General features: G+C 41.5%; 1 protein-coding gene and 2 long non-coding RNA genes across 3 annotated transcripts; all 3 read right to left on the reverse strand.

Moving 5' to 3' along the window:
- Nucleotides 1–232: 232 nt before the first annotated feature.
- LOC106569676 (uncharacterized) lies at nt 233–3,436 on the reverse strand. Its single transcript, XR_014393034.1, has 5 exons — nt 2,954–3,436; nt 1,644–2,025; nt 1,386–1,528; nt 992–1,042; nt 233–791 (listed from the first exon to the last, which is right to left on the reverse strand). It is a non-coding gene; the product is annotated as an uncharacterized LOC106569676 (long non-coding RNA).
- A 12,538-nt stretch (nt 3,437–15,974) lies between these two features.
- On the reverse strand, nt 15,975–21,190 carry LOC145881489 (uncharacterized). The gene is made up of 4 exons (XM_082978282.1): nt 21,185–21,190; nt 17,905–20,864; nt 16,974–17,068; nt 15,975–16,497 (listed from the first exon to the last, which is right to left on the reverse strand). Exons 1-2 carry the CDS (start codon nt 21,188–21,190, stop codon nt 18,159–18,161), a joined length of 2,712 nt encoding a protein of 903 aa, XP_082834408.1. The 3' UTR covers nt 15,975–16,497; nt 16,974–17,068; nt 17,905–18,158.
- A 735-nt stretch (nt 21,191–21,925) lies between these two features.
- Nucleotides 21,926–22,716, reverse strand: LOC123732944 (uncharacterized). Its single transcript, XR_006763518.2, has 3 exons — nt 22,616–22,716; nt 22,154–22,229; nt 21,926–22,034 (listed from the first exon to the last, which is right to left on the reverse strand). It is a non-coding gene; the product is annotated as an uncharacterized LOC123732944 (long non-coding RNA).
- Nucleotides 22,717–24,891: the final 2,175 nt, after the last annotated feature.

Genomic DNA, 24,891 nt, shown 5'->3' on the forward strand with positions numbered 1-24,891 from the left:
TTCTCTGGGACGCTTTGTGAATACAGGCTCTGGTCACATGTCCATGCATGACACAACACATCTAGTGTTCAATTCTGGTACTGCTTTAACTTCACTGATAAGGACTATTTTCTATCTATTAACTAAAGTGTTTTTACTGTGCTATGTCAACTAATAACTGACATCCTTTAGAAGGAAAACACTGGAGTTACTATTAGTACATTACAACACTTAGTAATACAGTATATCTGGATCACAGTATATAGATGTATTTAGTCAGTAGAATGAACACATGATACATATGGAACAGAATGGACACAAATATAGAACACTGCTGCATTTGAAATGGGTTGATAACTGTAAAAACTTCAATGATATTTTTTTATATGCACACCACAATGGTACATTTAAAAAACATAATAGTAAATTATGGTAAAAAATAATAATATGTAAACCACAGTTAGAGACTATGAATCCACAGTTCCACTCCCCTGGGCCTGATGAATGGTGGACAAACTCCACATAGACATGGTCTCTTTAAAGACATCACATATATCTTTCAATGTAGTTATACATAGAAACAAAAACAGGTTCAGCCTAACACAGTGAAAACCAGTTCAACTCTATAAGATAGGGAATTACATTAGCTATTATAATTAGACTACAGTGTGAATGGTTTTTCATACACACAGTATTTTCGAGGAGCACATGGTCCATCCTTCCAATTCTTCAATGGGTCTGATGCCGTCTGTGAGATCTCAACACAAGCCACCTTGTCATTCAAGTTATTTGGTTCCCCTTCCATCCAATACCTATAAACAACACAGTGAATCAGAGTTGAAAATCATCCAATACAACATAGAGAATATTAACCTAGTCCCCAGGCTCAATTGTTACCATCCGACAGAGAGGGAGAGAGAGAGCTGGCTGAGGACGAGATTATCAGACTGTAAAAAGTAATTTCTTACAACAGAAAAAATGGTGTAAAAGTCCTCCAGAACATGTTCCTTACGTAGAGGTTAAATGGTGTTTTGCCAACCCACTCCCAGATTCCGTATTAACCCTGTAAATACACAGAATTATACCTGTAACCGCACAGAATTAACCCTGTAACCATGCGGAATGTATGCTTGAAAAATAGACTTTCATCAAGATTACATCAAATTTTGAAGTGAAACTATGAGATCAGGTTGCAGCCTCAGCTATAGTATAGGTCTAGATATAGTCTCATGCAAACATGCTATTCTGACAGGAAGTATATTTTATAAATTGACAGTTACATGAACATTGGTGATACAATTGGTTACACATGTTGAATACTAATCAGAGAAGTAGATAATAATAATAATAACAACAACAACAACGAAACAGTAGTATTATAGTATTACTAATATATATTATATTACCTGTTCTTCTCTGCTGTTTATAATAACCAAGGCAGCACACATTGTTCTGCACTTTCTCTGACTGCCCCCAGCTGTTTCCATCCTGGAGGAGACATAAAAACAGCTGGTGCCAAACTTCCACCATCCATCCAGACAGGGTTCCTCTGAGATAAACACAACAGAACAGCAGGCATTTAAACATCTACAAATATATTACATCTCTTCTAAGTATGAAATAAAATTGTACTTCTAAATAAGAAAATAAAAGACTGCACTCACCATAGAACCTAAGCCTGGTCTGTAACTGGTCTCTCACAGTGATCCTGGTATTTAGACTATTCTGCAACTGGTCTCTCTCTTTAGTCCTTGAGTTAAGACTAATCTTTAATTGATCTCTTTCAGCAGTCATAACTTTAAGATTATTTTGCTGCTGGTCCCTGTCTTTGGTCCTTGTGGTGAGACTATTTTGTAGCTGGTCTCTCTCTGTGGTCCTGGAATATAGGCTATTCTGTAGCTGGTCTCTCTCGGTGGTCCTGGTATTTAGGCTGTTCTGTAACTGGTCTCTTTCTGTGGTCCTGATATTTAGACTGTTCTGTAACTGGTCTCTCTCAGTGGTCCTGGTATTTAGACTATTCTGTAGCTGGACTCTCTTTAGTTGCATCTGAAAAAGGGAAACGTCAATCAAAATGTGTAGCTGTCACAACATTGACTACAAATGTTTTAGTAAAAAACAATAGAGAGAATACAGTAGATGGTTTGTGTTCAAAAATGATTGATGATCTATTTTATGTGTCACGTGGTTATGCCCATATATGTACATCCGGTCATGCCATTCTCACGCTATCGAGTGAGTGCTTATGTAACCTGATAGTGCATCTGTTTAGGGTAAAGCATGTGTTTGCATTTAAGTTGTCAAGGTGATTGATGTGTAGTGACCTTGTTGAACTATGGAATGTGTTTGAACATTTGAAAGAGTAGGGCAATGTTGTAGTGAACTTATGTCTCTACTGTTTAGTGATGTTGTATAGGCAACAGTAATTTCCGGGGTGGTAGAGTATTGGTCAGTATAAGTAAAGAGCTGTGAACACCACGAGCGACAAGAAACCTTGAGAGATAAACCACAGAAGACTCTAATAAAGATATAAAACATTGCTCCTAGATCAATTTTAGGTGTATTGTGATTTAACTTCAATGAATGAGATCGCTGTCTCTCTCTCTCTCTCCGTGTGTGTGTGTGTGTGTGTGTGTGTGTGTGTGTGTGTGTGTGTGTGTGTGTGTGTGTGTGTGTGTGTGTGTGTGTGTGTGTGTGTGTGTGTGTGTGTGTGTGTGTGTGTGTGTGTGTTGACAAGGATCTGTAGCGTCCGGGGGGGGAGCTAATGACCTATGTCACCCCCCCCCCCCCCCCCAACATGTGGCTGTGTGTGGGAGGTTGTTCGGTTACAAGCAGAGAAACATGCTGATAACATTATTTTATAGGAAAGGAATTAAAAAATAATTATACATGTAAACATTTAAAGGATATAAATGGCATTTATGTATAAACATTTTAGAAGAAAATACAAGGGTTTTAAAAAGAAAAATGTATTTACCTTCAATGAATGACAGCTCTTCCTCTGGCCGGGGCGGCAGCGTAGCCTAGTGGTTAGAGAATTGGATTAATAACCGAAAGGTTGCAAGCTCAAATCCCTGAGTTGACAAGGTACAAATCTGTTGTTCTGCCCCTGAACAAGGCAGTTAACCTACTGTTCCTAGGCTGTCATTGAAAATAAGAATTTGTTCTTAACTGATTTTCCTAGTTAAATAAAGGTTAAAAAAAAAAAATCTTTGTTTGTGCAGGCTGCATGGTAGGTGTCAGGTTACGAGCTGTGGGTTGACACACAGAGAGAGAATCCTGATCAAGGAGCAAATGCCTTATTTTATATGAATACAGTAAAAAAAAAGATATATACAGTGGGGAGAACAAGTATTTGATACACTGCCGATTTTGCAGGTTTTCCTACTTACAAAGCATGTAGAGGTCTGTAATTTTTATCATAGGTACACTTCAACTGTGAGAGACAAACATCCAGAAAATCACATTGTATGATTTTAAGGAATTAATTTGGATTTTATTGCATGACATAAGTATTTGATACATCAGAAAAGCAGAACTTAATATTTGGTACAGAAACCTTTGTTGGGAATTACAGAGATCATACGTTTCCTGTAGTTCTTGACCAGGTTTGCACACACTGCAGCAGGGATTTTGGCCCACTCCTCCATACAGACCTTCTCCAGATCCTTCAGGTTTCGGGGCTGTCACTGGGCAATACGGACTTTCAGCTCCCTCCAAATATTTTCTTTTGGGTTCAGGTCTGGAGACTGGCTAGGCCACTCCAGGACCTTGAGATGCTTCTTACAGAGCCACTCCTTAGTTGCTCTGGCTGTGTGTTTCGGGTCGTTGTCATGCTGGAAGACCCAGCCACGACCCATCTTCAATGCTCTTACTGAGGGAAAGAGGTTGTTGGCCAAGATCTCGCGATACATGGCCCCATCCATCCTCCCCTCAATACGGTGCAGTCGTCCTGTCCCCTTTGCAGAAAAGCATACCCAAAGAATGATGTCGGAGCATGGTTCCTCTCTAGTTTTAATCCTAGGTTTATGACTTCTAGGGAGTGTTTCCTAGATGCTGTGCTTCGACATATGCATTGATGGGTCTTAGATTTTTAGACTGGGTATCTGTAAAACACTTTGTGACAACAGCTGATGCAAAAAGGGCTTTTAAGAAATACATTTGGTTGATTGACAGATTTGTATTATTATAAAAAATTATATAATAATTTAATATAATATAATAATATTTCATAATCTTTATTATTATTATGTTACAGGTGAGACATACCCATAAATGTCAACGTCTTGTCAAGTGCTCAAATCTGTACAGCACCCCCAGACAATCATGTACAGTAGCTCCAACTTACAAGAATGGGTTTACAAGGCAGTGATGAAAACAGTTTATATGAGCACTAATTCAAACATACAATGATATATATTTGATAGAATTACCCATTCAACACTGCTGTTGTGTCTTTGGCATCATTAAACTGAAGACATGTTTATCAAATAAATCTCTGTAATTATTATTACGCGATTAAACTGATTAATCGTGTAACTGTAATTAACTAGGAGGTCGGGGCACAAAGGAAAATATTCAGTTACACAGTCATGCGCTATGCTCGTGACCGTGGATTACCATTCTGATAGTGTCTAGAACTCACGAACAAAACGCCGCTATTCGGATATAATGATGGATTATTTTGGACCAAACCAACATTTGTTATTGAAGTAGCAGTCCTGGGTGTGTATTCTGACGAAGACAACAAAAGGTAATGACATTTTTATAATAGTAAATATGATTATGGTGAGTGCTAAACTTGCCGGGTGTCTAAATAGCGAGCCCGTGATGCCTGGGCTATGTACTTAGAATATTGCAAAATGTGCTTTCACCAAAAAGCTATTTTAAAATCGGACATATCGAGTGCATAGAGGAGGTCTGTATCTATAATTCTTAAAATAATTGTTATGCTTTTTGTGAACGTTTATCGTGAGTAATTTAGTAAAATGTTAGCGAATTCCCCGAAAGTTTGCGGGGGGTATGCTAGTTCTGAACGTCACATGCTAATGTAAAAAGCTGGTTTTTGATATAAATATGAACTTGATTGAACAAAACATGCATGTATTGTATAACATAATGTCCTAGGGTTGTCATCTGATGAAGATCATCAAAGGTGAGTGCTGCATTTAGCTGTCTTCTGGGTTTTTTGTGACATTATATGCTGGCTTGAAAAATGGGTGTCTGATTATTTCTGGCTTGGTACTCTGCTGACATAATCTAATGTTTTGCTTTCGTTGTAAAGCCTTTTTGAAATCGGACAGTGTGGTTAGATTAACGATAGTCTTATCTTTAAATGGCTGTAAAATAGTCATATGTTTGAGAAATTGAAGTAATAGGATTTTTAAGGTTTTGAAAATCGCGCCACAGGATAGCAGTGGCTGTTACGTAGGTGGGACGAATTCGTCCCGCCTAGCCTAGAGAGGTTAATGAACTTGCACACCGAGTCAGCGTATTCGTCAATGTTGTTGTTCGCAGAAATGCGGAACATATCCCAGTCCACGTGATCGAAGCAATCTTGAAGCGTGGATTCCGATTTGTCGGACCAGCGTTGAACAGACCTGAGGGCGGGAGCATCCTGTTTTAGTTTCTGTCTATAGGCTGGGAGCAACAAAATGGAGTCGTGGTCAGCTTTTCCAAGGGAGGGCGGGGGAGGGCCTTATATGCGTCTCGGAAGTTAAAATAACAGTGGTCTAGGGTTTTGCCCGCCCTGGTAGCACAGTCGATATGCTGCTAGAATTTGGGGAGCCTTGTTTTCAGATTAGCCTTGTTAAAATCCCCGGCTACAATAAATGCAGCCTCAGGATATGTGGTTTCCAATTTACATAGAGTCCAATGAAGTTCTTTCAGGGCTGTCGATGTGTCTGCTTGGGGGACATAGGTCATTAGCTCCCCCCCCGGACGCTACAGGTCCTTGTCAACACACACACACACACACACACACACACGCGCGCACACACACACACACACACACACACACCACACACACACACACACACACACACACACACACACACACACACACACACACACACACACGGAGAGAGAGAGACAGCAATTTCACTCATTGAAGTTAAATCACAATACACCTAAAATTGGTCTAGGAGCCATGTTTTATTTCTTTCTTCTTTAGAGTCTCTGTGGTTTATCTCTCAAGGTTTCTTGTCGCTCATAGTGTTCACAGCTCTTTACTTATACTGACCAATACCCTACCGCCCCAAACCCCCACCCACCCACGGAAATAACTGTTTTATATACAATGTCACCAAACAGCAGAGACATAAGCTCACTACCACAGTGCCCTACTCTTTACATTTTTTCAAACACGTTCCACAGTTCAACAAGGTCACTACAAATCAATCACCTTGACAACTTTAATGCAAACACATGCTTTACCCTAAACAGATGCACTATCAGGTTACATAAGCACTCACTCCATAGCGTGAAAACGGAAGGACCGGATGTACATATATGGGCACAACCACATGACACAAAAAATAGGTCATCAATCATTTTTGAACACAAACCGTCTACTATATTCTCTCTTACATACTATTTAGAAACGTAATGTTTAGTAAAAATGAATGCAGTAAGTAACAAATATTAACATACTAGGCTCACATTTAATTTGGGTACACTGCATCCCCTTATCTGGTAACTAGCTGTCAAATACCTGTGTCTTTAACAGATGAATCAAGATAGGTTTCATGCCCTTTTCTACAATAAAAGAATGCTGAGATTTTGAACAAATAATCAATCCACTGTTCTCTCCCATACTGTATAGTTGTATCATTATGCTTATATGAATCAGAGTCCTTGCAGCAATAATCCGTATATTCAAACAGCTCAGTGATTGCAGTGCTATAATACCAAACACAGTTGAATGTACAGTGCCTTCAGATAGGATTCATAGCCCTTATTCCACATTGTGTTGTGTTACAGTCTGAATTCAAAATGAATAATAAAAATAAATCTCACTAAACTACACACAACACACCATAATGACAAAGTGAATATATGTTTTTAGAAATGTTTGCAAATGTATTGAACGTACAGAACTATCAAATTGACATACGTATTCACACCCCTGACTCAATACATGTTAGAATCACCTTTGGCAGGGATTACAGCTGTGAGCATTTCGGGGTAAACTGCCAAGAGCTTTGTACACCTGCATTGTACAATATTTGCACATTATTCTTTTTACAATTGTTGACCATTGCTGGAGAGCCATTTTCAAGTCTTGCCATAGATTTTCAAGCCCATTTAAGTCAAAACTGTAACTAGGCTATTCGGGAACATTCAATGTCATCTTGGTAAACAATTACAGTGTATATTTGACCTTGTGTTTTAGGTTATTGTCCTGCTGAAAGGTGTTTTTCTTCCAGTGTCTGTTGGATAGCAGACTCAACCAGGTTTTCCTCTAGGATTTTACCTGTGCTTATAGCTATATTCCATTTCTTTTTATCCTAAAAAACTCAGTAGTTCTTTGCCGATGACAAGGATACCCATGACATGATGCAGCCACCACCATGCTAGAAAATATTAAGATTGGTATACAGTTGTGTGTTATGTTGGATTTGCCACAAATTTAACGCAGTATCATATCTGATCTTATAAATTACCATATATCTGACCTCATACAGTATCATATCTGATCTCATGCCCACGACTCTAGCCATATCATATCTGATGTCATGTATTACCATATCAGATCTCATACATTACCATATCATATCTAATCTCATAAATGATCATATCATATCTGATCTCATAAATTACCTTTATCTGATCTCATAAAGTAACATATAATATCTGATCTCATACATTAACATATCATATCTGATCTCATAAATTACCATATCTAATCTAATAACAGCTCCTTTTGGAGCTATTACAGCTTGATGACGTCATTGAGCAGCACTTTCTTAGGACATTTCTTTTCATCTTTTTAATGACAGAATGTAGAAATGTACCCAGGAAGGTTGTGGGTGGTGGAGAACAGATCCCCTAATGCCGCGTTCAAAACACCTGGGAACTCGGAAATCTCTGACTTCAGGTCTTGCAAACTATCACAGATTACAAAGGGAAACCCAGCCGCGAGCTGTCCAGTGATGCGAGCCCACCAGACGAGCTAAATTCTGTCTATGCTCGCATCGAGGCTAGTAACACTGATCCATGCAAGCGAGCACTAACTGTTCCGGACGACTGTGTTCAAGCTCTCTGTAGGCAGTGTGAGTAAGACTTTCAAACAAGCTAACATTCACAAGGCCGCAGGGCCAGACGGATTACCAGGACATGCGCTGAACAGATGGCAAATGTCTTCACTGACATTTTCAACCTCGACCCTGACCCAGTCTGTACTACCTACGTTTCAAACAGATCACCTTATTCCCTGTGCTCAAGAACACCAAGGCAACGTGGCGGGCTGCCCCAGGTGGTGGGGGTAGGCAACAACACATTCGCCACGCTGACCCTCAACATGGGGGCCCCTCAGGGGTGCGTGCTTAGTTCCCTCCTGTACTCCCTGTTCACCCACGACTGTGTGGCCGTGAACAACTCCAACACTATCATTAAGTTTGCAGTTTGCAGACGACATGACGGTGGTAGGCCTGATCACAGACGACGATGAAACAGGGAGGAGGTCAGAGACCAGGCTGTGTGGTGCTAGGACAACAAATCTAATCCAAATCAAATCAAATTTAGTGGTCAAATACACATTTTTATAAGCTGTTATTGCGGGTGTAGCGAATTACTTCTGTTTCTGGCTCCAACAGTGCAGTAATATCTAACAATTCACAACAATACACACAATACACACAAATCTAAAAGTAAAATAATGGAATTAATGAATATACAACAACAACCTCTCCCTCAGCAAGGCAAGGTAGCAGATCTTGGACTACAGGAAACAGAGAGCAGAGCACGCCCCCATCCACATCAACAGGGCTGTAGGGAAACAGGTCGAGAGCTTCAAGTTCCTCGGTGTCCACATCACTAAGGGATTATCGTGGTCCACACACACCAACAGTTGTGAAGAGGGCACGACAATGCCTCTTCCTGCTGAGAAGGATGAAAATATTTGGCATGGGCCTTCAGATCCTCAAGAAGTTCTGCAGATGTACCATTGAGAGCATCTTGACTGGCTGCATCACCGCTTGTTATGGCAACTGCTTGGCATAACCTCAATGTGCTACAGAAAATCTATAGAAAATCAGCAGACCGTCTTCTGATCTGCATTTGGGGAAAGGCAATAGCTACTATGTTGAACAACTGAATGCGTTCTTCCGCTTTTAACCAAACGCCTCTGAATCAGAGAGGTGTGGGGGGCTGCCTTAATCAACGTCTATGTCATCGGCATCCGGGGAGCAGATGTTGTTGGGGAGTTAACTGCCTTTCGGTTACTGGCCCAATGTTCCTAACCACTAGACTAGCTGTCGTCTCTAATGTGTTACTGGCCCAACATTCCTAACCACTAGACTAGCTGTCGTCTCTAGTGTTTTACTTCCCCAACGTTCCTAACCACTAGACTAGCTGTCGTCTCTAGTGTGTTACTTCCCCAACGTTCCTAACCACTAGACTAGCTGTCGTCTCTAGTGTGTTACAGGCCCAACGTTCCTAACCACTAGACTAGCTGTCGTCTCTAGTGTGTTACTTCTCCAACGTTCCTAACCGCTAGACTAGCTGTCGTCTCTAATGTGTTACTGGCCCAACATTCCTAACCACTAGACTAGCTGTCGTCTCTAGTGTGTTACTTCCCCAACGTTCCTAACCACTAGACTAGCTGTCGTCTCTAGTGTGTTACTGGCCCAACGTTCCTAACCACTAGACTAGCTGTCGTCTCTAGTGTGTTACTGGCCCAATGTTCCTAACCACTAGACTAGATGTCGTCCCTATTGTGTTACTGGGTAAACGACCAGCCAGGCTTTTGAGTATCCCAAGAGGAGAGTTTCTTTCTACGCTTTGTAACAAAGAGAAAATGGTGCCAATAGCGCAAAGGACATTTAAACACATCTTGACAATGTATTCATGTTGACATTATCCAAATTAAACAGAGTTGACCTTCAAATCAAATCAAATTGTATTTGTCACATACACATGGTTAGCAGATTTTAATGCGATTGTATAATAATCCTTTTTCACACTATCATGCTGACTTACTCACACTCCAACCATACTATGTACAAAGTGTCCTTATAATATTCACTAGTGAAGTCATCATAATGAATTCTCAAATTAGAATAATTTTGAATTAAGGCAATAATTAAAGCTCATGCTTCTTGCATATAGTGGTCCTATGCTCACTGTAGGAACGTGTCACGACTTCCTCCTTGTTCGGGCTGCGTTCCCGGTCGACGTCACCGGCTTTCTAGCCACCGCCGCTCCATTTTTCATTTATCCATTTGTTTTATCTTGTTCCCTGCACACCTGGTTTTCATTCCCCAATCACACGACATGTATTTAGTCCTCTGTTCCCCCTCATGTCTTTGTGTGTGATTGTTTCGTGTTACGTGTCATTTTTGACATGCTATATTCTGGTGTGCATTTATTCCGTGTTTTATATCACGAGGTATGTTTATTCGATGGTACTTTATTATTGGGACTGTTTGCACGTTTTTGCACTTTGGCATGTTGGATGGAGGTTTCGACGCAGTGGTGTCCGTCTGTTGGTTTCTCCTGCCTAAATAAAGTGTGCGCCTGTTCACAGCTCTCCTGCACCTGACGTCGCTCCCAGTACGCACACCATTGACAGAACGCATACAGAACATTACAGTCCTTTATAGGACTGTTCCAGCAATTATGTAAATGCATAACCATAACCATAACTCAGTGTTTGAAAACGGTTTGATATACAGTGTCCTCTAATTTTCGGGATAGGGAAGCATTTTATATTATTTTGGCTCTATACTCCAAAAGATTGTATTTGAAATCAAACAATGACTATAAGGTTAAAGTGCAGACTGTCACCTTCAATTTGAGGGTATTTTCATCCATTTAGAAATGACAACACGTTTTGTACATAGTCCCCCATTTTTCTATCTATAACACCTAGGGCTCTATTTTAACAAACCTAACACAATGGTAAATCTAAGCGCAGGCGGTAGTGTTGGAGATTTAGGGGTCAGAGATATTTTGGCTATTTTCACTATTACAATTATCGGTGCACTTGCTGGCGTTGGCGCAGAAGGGCTGTTTTTTTTTATAAATAAGTTGTGGGTGTGACGAGGCTTGGCCCTTCACTGGTCAATTAGAACGTTCTCAGTGACGAAATATGTGGTTTCTTCAAGTTGTGTATTTTTGGTCTTTTATGTATTGCCTTGAAATCAACTCCAATTCCAATATCAGTCCGTTATAGTTTGTTAAATGGCTTACAGAAACAAATAACTAAATGTAGACCTACGTCACGCCTGCTCCCGCTCCTCTTCCCTGGCACTCCCCAGCATTACGCACTCCTGCCACCATCATTACGCACACCTGCCTTCCCCCATCACACGCATCAGATATTATTGGACTCAACTGGACTCAATCACCTGTGTCATACCACCCCTACAGTATATCTGTCTGTTCCCAAGCTCTGTTCACGGCTTCAGGATTAATGTTAGTATGTCGTTATGTTACCTGGTGCTGACGCTGTTCCTGTCCTGTTTGATGTCTGTGCTATATTAAATATTGACTCCCCGTACCTGCTTCTCATCTTCAGCGTCGGTCTTTACAACCTATCCAGTCTTTGCTAAATAGGTTAACTTGAACACATTTGCAGTCCACATTGTTCTAAGTAATTGCATGTATTCAATAGTATTCACAATGATATAGGGGCTAGGCCTACTATAAATTGTTTGAAATAGTCTATGTCACACTTACAGGCACCATCATTTCTCCCGTGGGCATATAATATTAAAACAATGCAGACTATGGAGGGTTTAACGCACATCCAAAACGGGACCTGCATGGCTAAAATAGTCTGGGCCTTCCTGCAATGTATAGATAAAAAGGGGATTGTCAGCTCACTGTTTACTCCTCTCAAACCTGATATTTTAATAAAGCTTTGGTGATGAAGATTTATTTCCAAGCATTCTCTAGAATCAAACCCTTTAACAATAGCATTGACTGCTTCACGATTGCATTGGGCAGACATAAAACAAAGCTTTCATTGAAAGGAGGGGAGGCTATGCTTGGTTTCTAATCAAATAAAACGAAATGGGGATTTGTTTTTGTATGTTTCTAAATATGAAATATACAGGCACCAAAAGCACATTAGGTAACTATTGTTCCATGTGCATATGGGCAGTTTGAGTCACGGCTGGATAGCCTGCGTTTCTACTGTCAAAATTCATGACATAACCAACTGCATTACCGCTAAAACCAGCTTTTGGTTGGTTTTTGGTTGGTCTTCGGTTGGAAAATGCCAGTACACCAGTTTTTAAATGAGGAAATCTCAAACTAACGTGTCAAACCCACGCCTTAATGCCAGCCAAAAAAACAGCCCTTAACATCCTAAGAACCGTTTTTGGAAGAATGGGTTCTTTCATGATTCTTTAGAAGCCAAGAAGGGTTCTACCTAGGACCATATATCATATTTCAGGGAGATTTTCTGAATAGTTGGTTAACTGTAATATCTGTGTTTTTGCATTGATTGGTTGTGTCACGTCCTGACCTGTAAAGGGGTTATTTGTTATTATAGTTTGGTCAGGACGTGGCAGGGGGTATTTGTTTTACATGGTTTTGAGTGTGGGTTTATGTAGAGGGGCATTTTATTTATGTTTCCGGGGGTTTTTGGTTTAGTTCTATGTTGTACAGTTCTATGTCTGTTTCTAGGGTGTTTATTTTTATGTTTAGTATTTGGGATTGGGGCCTTCAATTGGAGGCAGCTGGTTATCGTTGCCTCTGATTGAAGGTCCTATAATTAGGAGTTTGTTTGTTTTGGTGATTGTGGGAGATTATTCTTTGTACTGCTGTGTGAGCCTACAAGACTGTTTGTCGTCCGTTCATCGTTTTCTTGTTTTGTTTTCGTGTTAAATAAAATGAGCATTCACATACCCGCTGCATTTTGCTCCATCCATTACGACGACCGTGACAGAATCTCACACCACCAACGGACCAAGCAGCGGAGAAAGGAGCATCAGGTGGACTATTGGGAGTATGTGGACTATTTGGAGACTTGGACATCGGAGGAGATCCTGGACGGGGCTGGACCATGGCACCAGGCTGGGGAATACCGTCGCCCACCGGAGGAGATAGAGGCAGCCAAGGCAGAGCGGCGCCGGTATGAGGCTATGAATGCACCGATAAGGAAGCAGGAGAGGCAGCCCCCCAATTTTTTTTTGGGGGGGGGCACACGGGTAGTTTGGCTAGGGCAGGCAGAAGACCTGAGCCAACTATCTGTGATTATTATGGGGAACAGAGGATCAGAGGAGCACCGTACTATGCGGAAGTCCGCACGATCTCGCCTATGCGCACGAACAGTCCGGTGAAAATGATTCCAGCCCCTCGCAAGTGCCATGCTCGAGTGAGCTCTCAGGCCGTAGGGATTGTATGCTCCAGACCGCCAGTAATGCTTCATGGCCCAGTGTATCCTGTTCCCGCTCCTCGCACTAGCCCTGAGGTGCATGTCTCCAATCTGGTACCGCCAGTACCAGCACCACGCACCAGGATTCCAGTGCGTCAGACCAGTCCAGTACGTCCTGTTCCCGCTCCTCGCACTAGCCTTGAGGTGCGTGTCTCCAGTCTGATACCTCCAGTACCAGCCCCACGCACCAGGCTTCCAGTGCGTCAGCCCAGTCCCGAGCTTCCGACGACAGTACCTCGTCCAGAACTTCTGGCAACAGTGCCTCGTCCAGAAATTCCGGCAACAGTGCCTCGTCCAGAGTATCCGGCAACAGTGCCTCGTCCAGAGCCCGGCGCGGCCCCGAGGCGGCCCACTGTCTGGAACCAAGAGAGACGGCCCACTGTCCGGAACCGAGTTAGACGGCCCACTGTCCAGAACCGAGTGAGAGGGCCTACAGTCCGGAACCGAGTGAGAGGGCCTACAGTCCGGAACCGAGTGAGAGGGCCTACAGTCCGGAACCGAGTGAGAGGGCCTACAGTCCGGAACCGGTGAAGCCAGAGTCGCCCTACAGTCCGGAACCGGCGCAGCCAGAGTCGCCCTACAGTCTGGAACCGGCGCTCCCAGAGTCGCCCTACAGTCCGGAGCTCCCAGAGTCGGCCTACAGTCCGGAGCTCCCAGTCGCCCTACAGTCCGGAGCTCCCAGAGTACAGTCCAGGGTCTGCAGTGACTGGCTTCAGGCAGAGGTATTCAGTGGGGGTGGATTGGTCAGGTAGGGGACTAAGGCCTGAGCCTGAGCCACCTCCACTGTAGGAGGTTTGGGGAGGGGGGGTGTTGCACTGGAGCCGTCGGTGATGGCAGCCACCCTCCCTTCCCTCCCTTTAGATTAGGGGTTTCTTTTGTAGATTTTTTGTTGTCAGGTGCATCCGGGGTCTGCACCTTTGGGGGGGGGTACTGTCACATCCTGACCAGTAAAGGGGTTATTTGTTATTATAGTTTGGTCAGGACGTGGCAGGGGGTATTTGTTTTATATGGTTTTGAGTGTGGGTTTATGTAGAGGGGCGTTTAATTTATGTTTCCGGGGGTTTTTGGTTTAGTTCTATGTTGTACAGTTATATGTCTGTTTCTAGGGTGTTTATTTCTATGTTTACATAATATAGATGGTTACTTAAGGCATACACTAAAATAGGGTGATTGGTCAGTGTGGACAGGTAGGCAAACGTCTAAAAACCCCAAATTTTGGGATTGGACAACTTTAGCATTTTCATCATGTTCAACATTTGCGTTTTAGCTAATTAGCAACTTGTCAACTACTTACTATATTTTAGCTACTTTGCAACTACTTAGCATGTTAGCTAACCCTTCCCCTCACCTTAACCATAACCCTTTTAGCTAACCCTTCCCCTAATCCTAACCTTAATCCTTTTAGCTAACACTGACCTCAACCTTAAACCTTTTAGCTAACCCTGACCCTAACCTTAAACCTTTTAACCCAACATTCTGTAAAAGGGAAAAGTTCATCAAACACTATCACACCATTGAATCTGAGAAATGTTTCAGTCAAAACAAACAGTAACTCACTATTAACGTATAGCAAACTTACAGTAGACAAACAGGCCTATGATCCCAGTGCAGATACTCCAGAGGGTGTCTTCCACCACAGAAAATGTGCTGAATCACAGAGTATTATGTCAGATATTTGTGGCTTATCTCTGGTTGTAAGGGTTTAGTTGCTCTATTGATCATTAAGGAACATGTATTTACTGCAGTACTCTCACCTGTTAAAGTGTGTGTGTTTCCATCTGTGTGTGATTTGATTTATACTTTAATATTTAACACGAACACCATCATCCTTTTCCTGGGCTTGTTGGCGTACATGTACTGTAAGTGTCATCATCAATATCCGGTCTGCATTGTTGGATACTCTTATTGAGTAAAATATGTTAAAAAAAAGTTATATACCTCTAAACCCATTGTCCCGTATGTCCCGTACGAACGTAACAAAATATACTGAGTGATCGTGAAATGTAAAATTGAAGTTACGTGCCCTCGTGTTTTAAAGTCCAAAAGACCCCACATTCTGTGTCAACATCAAGATAGCTGTTACCTTATTTTGATAAGCAATTATGAAATAATATACCTCTGGATGATAGGTTCAGATATACAGTAACATGTGGTTAACTTGGGCTTATCCAGAAAATGTCTGGGTGGTTGGAAACAGACACTATGAGTAACTTAAGTTCAGTCAACTGAAAGTTTGTATTGTGTCGCTAGTTGGGCAGAGTTTTCACTTTTGGGACGATCCCATTGGTTCCTTTGTACTGGAGTGATTTAGAAGGAAATCACTGGAGTTACTATCAGTACATTACAACACTTAGTAATACAGTATACCTGACAAGTAAATTACATACCTGGATCATAGTATATACATGTATTTAATCAGTAGAATGAACACATGGTACATATGGAACAGAATGGAAGCGAAAACAGAACACTGCTGCATTTGAAATGTATTGATAACTGTAAAAACTTATATGAAAACAGCATCTTGTTAAATTGTTATATGCACACCATAATGGTAAAAATCTAAACCACAGCTAGAGCCTACTAGACCACAGTTCCACTCCCCTGGGCCTGATGAATGGTAGACTCCACATAGCTCTGGTCTCTTTAAAGACATGAATACATCTTTCAATTTAATTACACATAGAAACAAAAACAGTTTAAGACTAACAAAGGGAAAACCAGTGCAATTCCATAAGATAAGGGCTTACATTTAGCTATTATAATTAGACTACGGGGTGAACGGTTTTTCACACACCCAGTATTTTGGAGTAGCACATAGACCATTCTTCCAACTCTTTAATGGGTCTGATGCCGTCTGTGAGATCTCAACACACTCGTCATGCATGTTATTTGGTTCCCCTTCCATCCAATAGCTATAAAAAACACAGAGAATCAGAGTTGAAAATCATCCAATACAACATAGAGAATCAGACAGTTAACCTAGTCCCCAGGATCAGTTGTTACCATTCTACATAGAGAATCAGACAGTTAACCTAGTCCCCAGGATCAGTTGTTACCATTCTACAGAGAGAATCAGACAGTTAACCTAGTCCCCAGGATCAGTTGTTACCATTCTACATAGAGAATCAGACAGTTAACCTAGTCCCCAGGATCAGTTGTTACCATTCTACATAGAGAATCAGACAGTTAACCTAGTCCCCAGGCTCAGTTGTTATCATTCTACATAGAGAATCAGACAGTTAACCTAGTCCCCAGGCTCAGTTGTTACCATTCTACAGAGAGAGAGGGAGACAGAGAGCTGGGTGAGGAGAGGATGATCACACTGTAAAAAGTAATTTATTACAACAGAAAAAAGAGTGTAAAAGTCCTCCAGAACCTGTTCACTCACGTAGGTTTAAATAGTGTTATGCCAATCCACTCCCAGATTCCATCTTTTTTATATGTACCAATCCAGACATTCTTCTTAAATCCATTGATAAATATCTATAATATAATTTTGGAAGAAAAACAATGGGCATTATTTAATCTCCACAGCAGAGAAACACTTTTACATGTTATAAATAATAGTAGTAGTAGTCTAATAGTAGTAGTAGTAGTATAATGTACTCAGCCTGGTCACTAGAAATACAAGGGGATTCAGAATGTTTGAAAAGGTCCTGAGTACTTCCATATATTCCTTCCTCAGTGCTCACTAAAACAATACCAAACTGTTGCAGAACACTGGTGCAAACTCATGATGCCCAGAGGGGAAGCGTGCTCAGACCACACAGACCAAGCACTCTGCTCTGACGACTGCACCACGACAGTTCGCAATGCTCTAGCAAGCTGGGAGAGTACTTGATGGAAACAGAGCGTTGTGTTTAATCATTTTAGTTTTAAGCATTCCCCAACCCATAACCCAAACCTTAACCACTAACCGTAAGTGTTTTAACCCTGTAACCACACCGATTTAACCCAGTAACCACACAGAATTAACCCTGTAACCAAACCGATTTAACCCAGTAACCACACAGAATTAACCCTTTAACCATGTGGAATTAATGCGTCAAAAAATATATTAATCTAGATTACATTTGAATTTAGAAGTGAAACTATGAGATCAGGTTGCAGCCTCAGCTTCTATACTATAGAATAGGTCTAGATATAGTCTCATGAAAACTTACTTTGCTGACAGGAAGTATATTTTATAAATTGACAGTGATATGAACATTGGTGATACAATTGGTTACACAGGTTGAATACTAATCAGAGAAGTAGATAATAATAATAATAATAAAGAAACAGTAGTATTATAGTATTACTAATGTGTTATCTATTACCTGTTCTTCTCTGCTGTTTATAATAACCAAATCAGCACCCATTGTTCTGCACTGCCGCTGACCGGCCCCAGAGCTGTCCATCGTGGAGGAGACATAGTAACAGCTGGTGCCAAACTTCCACCATCCATCCAGACAGGGTTTCTCTGAGATAAACGGAATAGAACAGCAGGCACGTAAAAGTCGATAAATATATTATGTCTCTTCTAAGTATGAAATAAAATGATACTTCTAAATTAGGAAAATTAAAGACTGCACTAACCATAGAACCTAAGGCTGTTTTTTAACTGGTCTCTCTCTGTGGTCCTGGTATTTAGACTATTCTGTAACTGGTTTCTCTCAGTGGTCCGGGTATTTAGACTATTCTGTAGCTGGTCCCTCTCCCGAGTTATTGTGGTGAGAGTATTGTGCAACTGGTCTCTGTCTTTAGTTTTGGTTGTGAGACTATTCTGTAGCTTGTTTTTCTCTGCGGTCCTGGTATTTAGACTATTCTGTAACTGGTTTCTCTCAGTAGTCCTGGTATTTAGACTATTCTGTAGCTGGTCTCTCTCTGTGGTCCTGGTATTTAGACTATTCTGTAACTGGTCTCTCTCAGTGGTCCTGGTATATAGACTATTCTGTAACTGGTCTCTCTCAGTGGTCCTGGTATTCAGACTATTCTGTAACTGGTCTCTCTCTGTAGTACTGGTATTTAGACTATTCTGTAACTGGTCTCTCTCAGTGGTCCTGGTATTTAGACTATTCTGTAGCTGGTCTCTCTCCCGAGTTATTGTGGTGAGAGTATTGTGCAACTGGTCTCTGTCTTTAGTTTTGGTTGTGAGAATATTCTGTAGCTTGTTTTTCTCTGCGGTCCTGGTATTTAGACTATTCTGTAACTGGTTTCTCTCAGTAGTCCTGGTATTTAGACTATTCTGTAACTGGTCTCTCTCCGTGGTCCTGGTATTTAGACTATTCTGTAGCTGGTCTCTCTCTGCGGTCCTGGTATTCAGACTATTCTGTAACTGGTTTCTCTCAGTAGTCCTGGTATTTAGACTATTCTGTAACTGGTCTCTCTCCGTGGTCCTGGTATTTAGACTATTCTGTAACTGGTCTCTCTCCGTGGTCCTGGTATTTAGACTATTCTGTAACTGGTCTCTCTCAGTAGTCCTGGTATTTAGACTAATCTGTAGCTGGTCTCTCTCCGTGGTTATGGTATTTAGACTATTCTGTAACTGGTCTCTCTCAGTGGTCCTGGTATATAGACTATTCTGTAACTGGTCTCTCTCAGTGGTCCTGGTATTCAGACTATTCTGTAACTGGTCTCTCTCTGTAGTACTGGTATTTAGACTATTCTGTAACTGGTATCTCTCAGTGATCCTGGTATTTAGACTATTCTGTAGCTGGTCTCTCTCCCGAGTTATTGTGGTGAGAGTATTGTGCAACTGGTCTCTGTCTTTAGTTTTGGTTGTGAGAATATTCTGTAGCTTGTTTTTCTCTGCGGTCCTGGTATTTAGACTATTCTGTAACTGGTTTCTCTCAGTAGTCCTGGTATTTAGACTATTCTGTAGCTGGTCTCTCTCCGTGGTTATGGTATTTAGACTATTCTGTAACTGGTCTCTCTCAGTGGTCCTGGTATATAGACTATTCTGTAACTGGTCTCTCTCAGTGGTCCTGGTATTCAGACTATTCTGTAACTGGTCTCTCTCTGTAGTACTGGTATTTAGACTATTCTGTAACTGGTCTCTGTCAGTGGTCCTGGTATTTAGACTATTCTGTAGCTGGTCTCTCTCCCGAGTTATTGTGGTGAGAGTATTGTGCAACTGGTCTCTGTCTTTAGTTTTGGTTGTGAGAATATTCTGTAGCTTGTTTTTCTCTGCGGTCCTGGTATTTAGACTATTCTGTAACTGGTTTCTCTCAGTAGTCCTGGTATTTAGACTATTCTGTAACTGGTCTCTCTCCGTGGTCCTGGTATTTAGACTATTCTGTAACTGGTCTCTCTCAGTGGTCCTGGTATTCAGACTATTCTGTAACTGGTCTCTCTCAGTGGTCCTGGTATTTAGACTATTCTGTAACTGGTTTCTCTCAGTGGTCCGGGTATTTAGACTATTCTGGAGCTGGTCTCTCTCCCGAGTTATTGTGGTGAGAGTATTGTGCAACTGGTCTCTGTCTTTAGTTTTGGTTGTGAGACTATTCTGTAGCTTGTTTTTCTCTGTGGTCCTGGTATTTAGACTATTCTGTAACTGGTTTCTCTCAGTAGTCCTGGTATTTAGACTATTCTGTAACTGGTCTCTCTCCGTGGTCCTGGTATTTAGACTATTCTGTAACCGGTCTCTCTCAGTGGTCCTGGTATTTAGACTATTCTGTAACTGGTCTCTCTCAGTGGTCCTGGTATTTAGACTATTCTGTAACTGGTCTCTCTCAGTGGTCCTGGTTTTTAGACTATTCTGTAACTGGTGTCTCTCTGTAGTACTGGTATTTAGACTATTCTGTAACTGGTCTCTCTCAGTGGTCCGGGTATTTAGACTATTCTGTAGTTGGTCTCTCTCCCGAGTTATTGTGGTGAGAGTAGTGTGCAACTGGTCTCTGTCTTTAGTTTTGGTTGTGAGACTATTCTGTAGCTGGTTTTTCTCTGCGGTCCTGGTATTTAGACTATTCTGTAACTGGTTTCTCTCAGTAGTCCTGGTATTTAGACTATTCTGTAGCTGGTCTCTCTCAGTTGTCCTGGTATTTAGACTTTTCTGTAACTGGTTTCTCTCAGTGGTCCTGGTATTTAGACTATTCTGTAGCTGGTCTCTCTCAGTGGTCCTGGTATTTAGACTATTCTGTAGCTGGTCTCTCTCAGTGGTCCTGGTATTTAGACTATTCTGTAGCTGGTCTCTCTGCCGAGTTATTGTGGTGAGAGTATTGTGCAACTGGTCTCTGTCTTTAGTTTTGGTTGTGAGACTATCTGTAGCTGGTTTTTCTCTGCGGTCCTGGTATTTAGACTATTCTGTAACTGGTTTCTCTCAGCAGTCCTGGTATTTAGACTATTCTTTAGCTGGTCTCTCTCAGTGGTCCTGGTATTTAGACTATTCTGTAACTGGTTTCTCTCAGTGGTCCTGGTGTTTAGACTATTCTGTAGATGGTCTCTCTCAGTGGTCCTTGTATTTAGACTATTCTGTAGCTGGTCTCTCTCAGTGGTCCTGGTATTTAGACTATTCTGTAACTGGTTTCTCTCTGCGGTCCTGTTATTTAAACTATTCTGCAACTGCTCTCTCTCTTTGGTCCTTGAGTTAAGACTATTCTTTAATTGATCCCTTTCAGCAGTCATAACCTTTAGACTATTTTGATGCTGGTCTCTATCTTTGGTGCTTGTGGTGAGACTATCTTGTAGTTGGTCTCTCTCTGTCGTCCTGGTATTTAGGCTATTCTGTAGCTGGTCTCTCTCCTTAGTTTTTGTGTTAAGGCTATTCTGCCATTGATCTCTTTCCTGTGTTCGTGTGGTGAGAGTATTCTGCAACTTGTCTTTCTCCTTAGTTGTGGTTTGAGGTATTCTGTAGCTGGTCTCTCTCTTCTGTCAGGGTGTTGTAGCTGGTCTGTATCTCATCTCTCTCTTTAGTCAGGTTGTTGTTACTGTTCTGTAGCTCTCTTCTGTCAGGGTGTTGTAGCTGGTCTGTATCTCATCTCTCTCTTTAGTCAGGTTGTTGTTACTGTTCTGTAGCTGGTCTCTCTCTTTAGTCAGGGTGTTGTAACTTGTCTGTAGCAGGTCTTTCTCTTTTTGAAACTGGTCTCTCTCTTTAGTCAGGGTGTTGTAACTTGTCTGTAGCAGGTCTTTCTCTTTTTGAAACTGGTCTCCCCTTTAGTCAAGTTAAGACAGCTGGTGGGTTGCCGATCTCCTTCTTTAGTCAGAAGGCTGTAATTGGCATGTTGGTCTCTGTTGTGTAGTGATGATCGTTGACTCCATCTGTAAAAGGGAAAGTTAATAAATTATTCAAATATGTGTAACTATCACACCGTTGACGTTTACCAAACGTTTACCTACTTACAGTACCTACTTACGTTTACCTACTTACAGTAGACAAACAGGCCTATGATCCCAGCCAGTAGGATAACACACAGCAGCCCCAGACACACTGCAGCAACTCCAGAGGGTCTCTTCCACCACTGAAAATGTACTGAATCACAGGGAAATATCATGTAAGAGCTTTGAACTCTCTCTGGTAACATTTAAAAAAACATATATTATCCAGGATGTTAAGGAACAAAAGCTGTGAGTTTGTACTTGAATTGATACCTGAAAATGTAACACTGGGCTTGTTGGGAGACGTGTCATCATCAATATCCATGGTCTGCATTGTTGGATTCTCCACCTGTGTTTGTATAGATTGTCTCTTACATTTCTAGAACTCAAATGCTATATTTTCCTCTGTTACTTCAGCTCTAGTGTAGGTTTGTATCTGTGTCTTATGTTTTGTCAAGTCAAATACTTGAAGTGAGTTTGACTTCACTTACCCAGTACAAAGGACAAAATAGGATAGTCCCAAATGCAAACTCGACCCAAGTAGTGACCCATGTATGGTGGTCAAGCTACATCAAGCACACTTCAGTATTTGACATACATAGTTATGTACTTTTGGCCCAGTTACGGTTCACCTGCTTAGTCCCCCAGAGACACTAACATAATACATAAGAATCAGATAATAAACACTCCTCATAAAATGATGATATCTGGTTAAATAGAGAAAATAAATCTTACCACAGTCTTTGAGAGATGAAAACGGATACATCCAAATATGTTACATTGGTTTGTTAAGACGAACGAAACGAGATGTACTGAGTGAGGATGAAATGTAAGATAACATGTCCACATGTTTTTTTATAGGCTGAACTTTTTGTGTCAACATCAGCATATCCTTTCAATTATTTGGTCAAACAAGTATGAACTAATATACCACTGGATGGTGTGTTCAGATACAAGGTAACGTGGTTAACAGGCAGTAAGTCAAACTCAAGTCATACTGAAGGTTCAATTTACTGAATGCTGCATGGTAGTGTTTCATTTCCCCTCTCTCTCAAGCACATAAGCTATAGGGGTCAAAGGTAAACTTTAGTTTAAAATGAATGGTTGAATGTTCAGCTACTCCAAAATTCTAAAGCTTGGAAAACTTGGAAGGCTGAATGTGGCAAGGCAAAATGTGTCTATACCTTATTTAAAGCCCTGTCAACTGCCATTTTATAATAATGTTCAGTATTCAAACTGGGTTCTGAACTTTCTAACCTTGCTCCTGTCCCGACCTACAGTAACTCAGTAACTGGTTGCTGAACCCTGTTCGGGAGGAGGGTGCTAGAATGGTTTTAGCCAACAACAGATTCACCAAACTGTCCATTACAGTCCTAGCTGGTAACGTCATAATCACTCTATATATATAAAACGCTATTGTAAGGTCTCTAGCTGACCTATTTTAGGGTCACTAGCTGGCCTAATGTAGGGTCTCTAGCTGGCCTATTGTAGTGTCACTAGCTGGCCTATTGTAGGGTCACTAGCTGGTATAATGTATGGTCCCTAGCTGGTCCATTGTAGGGTCACTAGCTGGCTTATTGTAGGATCTCTAGCTGGCCTATTGCAGTGTCACTAGCTGGCCTATTGTAGGGTCACAAGCTGGCTTATTGTAGGGTCACTAGCTGGTCTATTATAGGGTCACTAGCTGGTCTATTATAGGGTCACTAGCTGGTCTATTGTAGGGTCACATACTGGCCTATTACAGGGTCGCAAGCTGTTCTATTGTAGGGTCACAAGCTGGTATATTGTAGGGTCATAAGCTGGCTTATTGTAGGGTCAGAAGCTGGCCTATTTTAATGGTCTCCAGCTGGCTTATTGTAGGGTCATTAGCAGGCCTATTGTAGGGTCACTAGCTGGTCTGTTGTAGGGTCACTAGCTGGCCTATTGTAGTGTCACTAGCTGGCCTACTGCAGGGTCTCTGGCTGGCCTATAGTAGGGTCATTAGCTGGCCTATTATAGGGTGTCTAGCTGGCATATTGTAGGGACACTAGTTGGCCTATTGTAGGGTCACTAGCTTGCCTATTGCAGGGTCACTAGCTGGCCTATTGTGTGGTCACTAGCTGGCCTATTGTAGGGTCTCTAGCTGGCCTATTGTAGGGTCACTAGCTGGCCTATTTTTGGCTCCCTAGCTGGTCTATTGTAGGGTCACTAACTGGCCTATTGTTGGGTCACTAGCTGGCTTATTATAGGGTCACAAGCTGGCTTATTGTAGGGCCACTAGCTGGCCTATCGTAGTGGTCTCTAGCTGGACTATAGTAGAGTCATTAGCTGTCCTTTTGTGGGGTCACTAACTGGCTTATTGTAGGGTCTCTAGCTCACCTATTGTGGCGTCACTAGCTGTACTATAGTAGAGTCATTAGCTGGCCTATTGTAGGGTCACTAGCTGGTCTATTGTAGGGTCACTAGCTTAATATAGAGTTGCTAGGAATTCTATTATAGGGTCTCTGTCAGGCCTATTGTAGGGTCACTAGCTTAATGTAGTGTTTCTAGGTAGCCATTTGTAGAGTTGCTAGCTAGCCTATTGTAGAGTTTGCTAGCTAGCCCATTGTAGAGTATCTACGTAGCCTATTGTAGAGTTGCTAGCTAGCCTATTGTAGAGTGGCTAGCTAGCCTATTGTAGAGTAGCATATTGCCACGCCTCATAGTGCCTACTGTAGGTCAAGCTAGATCATGTGTTTTACTATGACTTTGAGAGTTGAAAAGGGATTCATCTGAATATGTTATATTAGTGTATTGTTAAGACAGACATAATGAAATGTACTGATTGAGTATTAGTATGACTGGAGTAAAGTATCCTTATGTTTTTTTATCGTTAGAATGACCCCACAGTATGTGTTAACATAAGCATATCCTTTAGCTTATTTGGACAAACAATAAATAAGTATTATGTGGTTAACTTGGGCTTGGAAACAGGCAGTATGTGTTACTAAAGTTCACACTCAAACTGAAAGTGCAAGTTACAGAATGCTGCA

This window comes from Salmo salar, chromosome 08, assembly GCF_965601325.2.
Source record: "Salmo salar chromosome 08, fSalSal1, whole genome shotgun sequence".
NCBI lineage: Eukaryota > Metazoa > Chordata > Actinopteri > Salmoniformes > Salmonidae > Salmo > Salmo salar.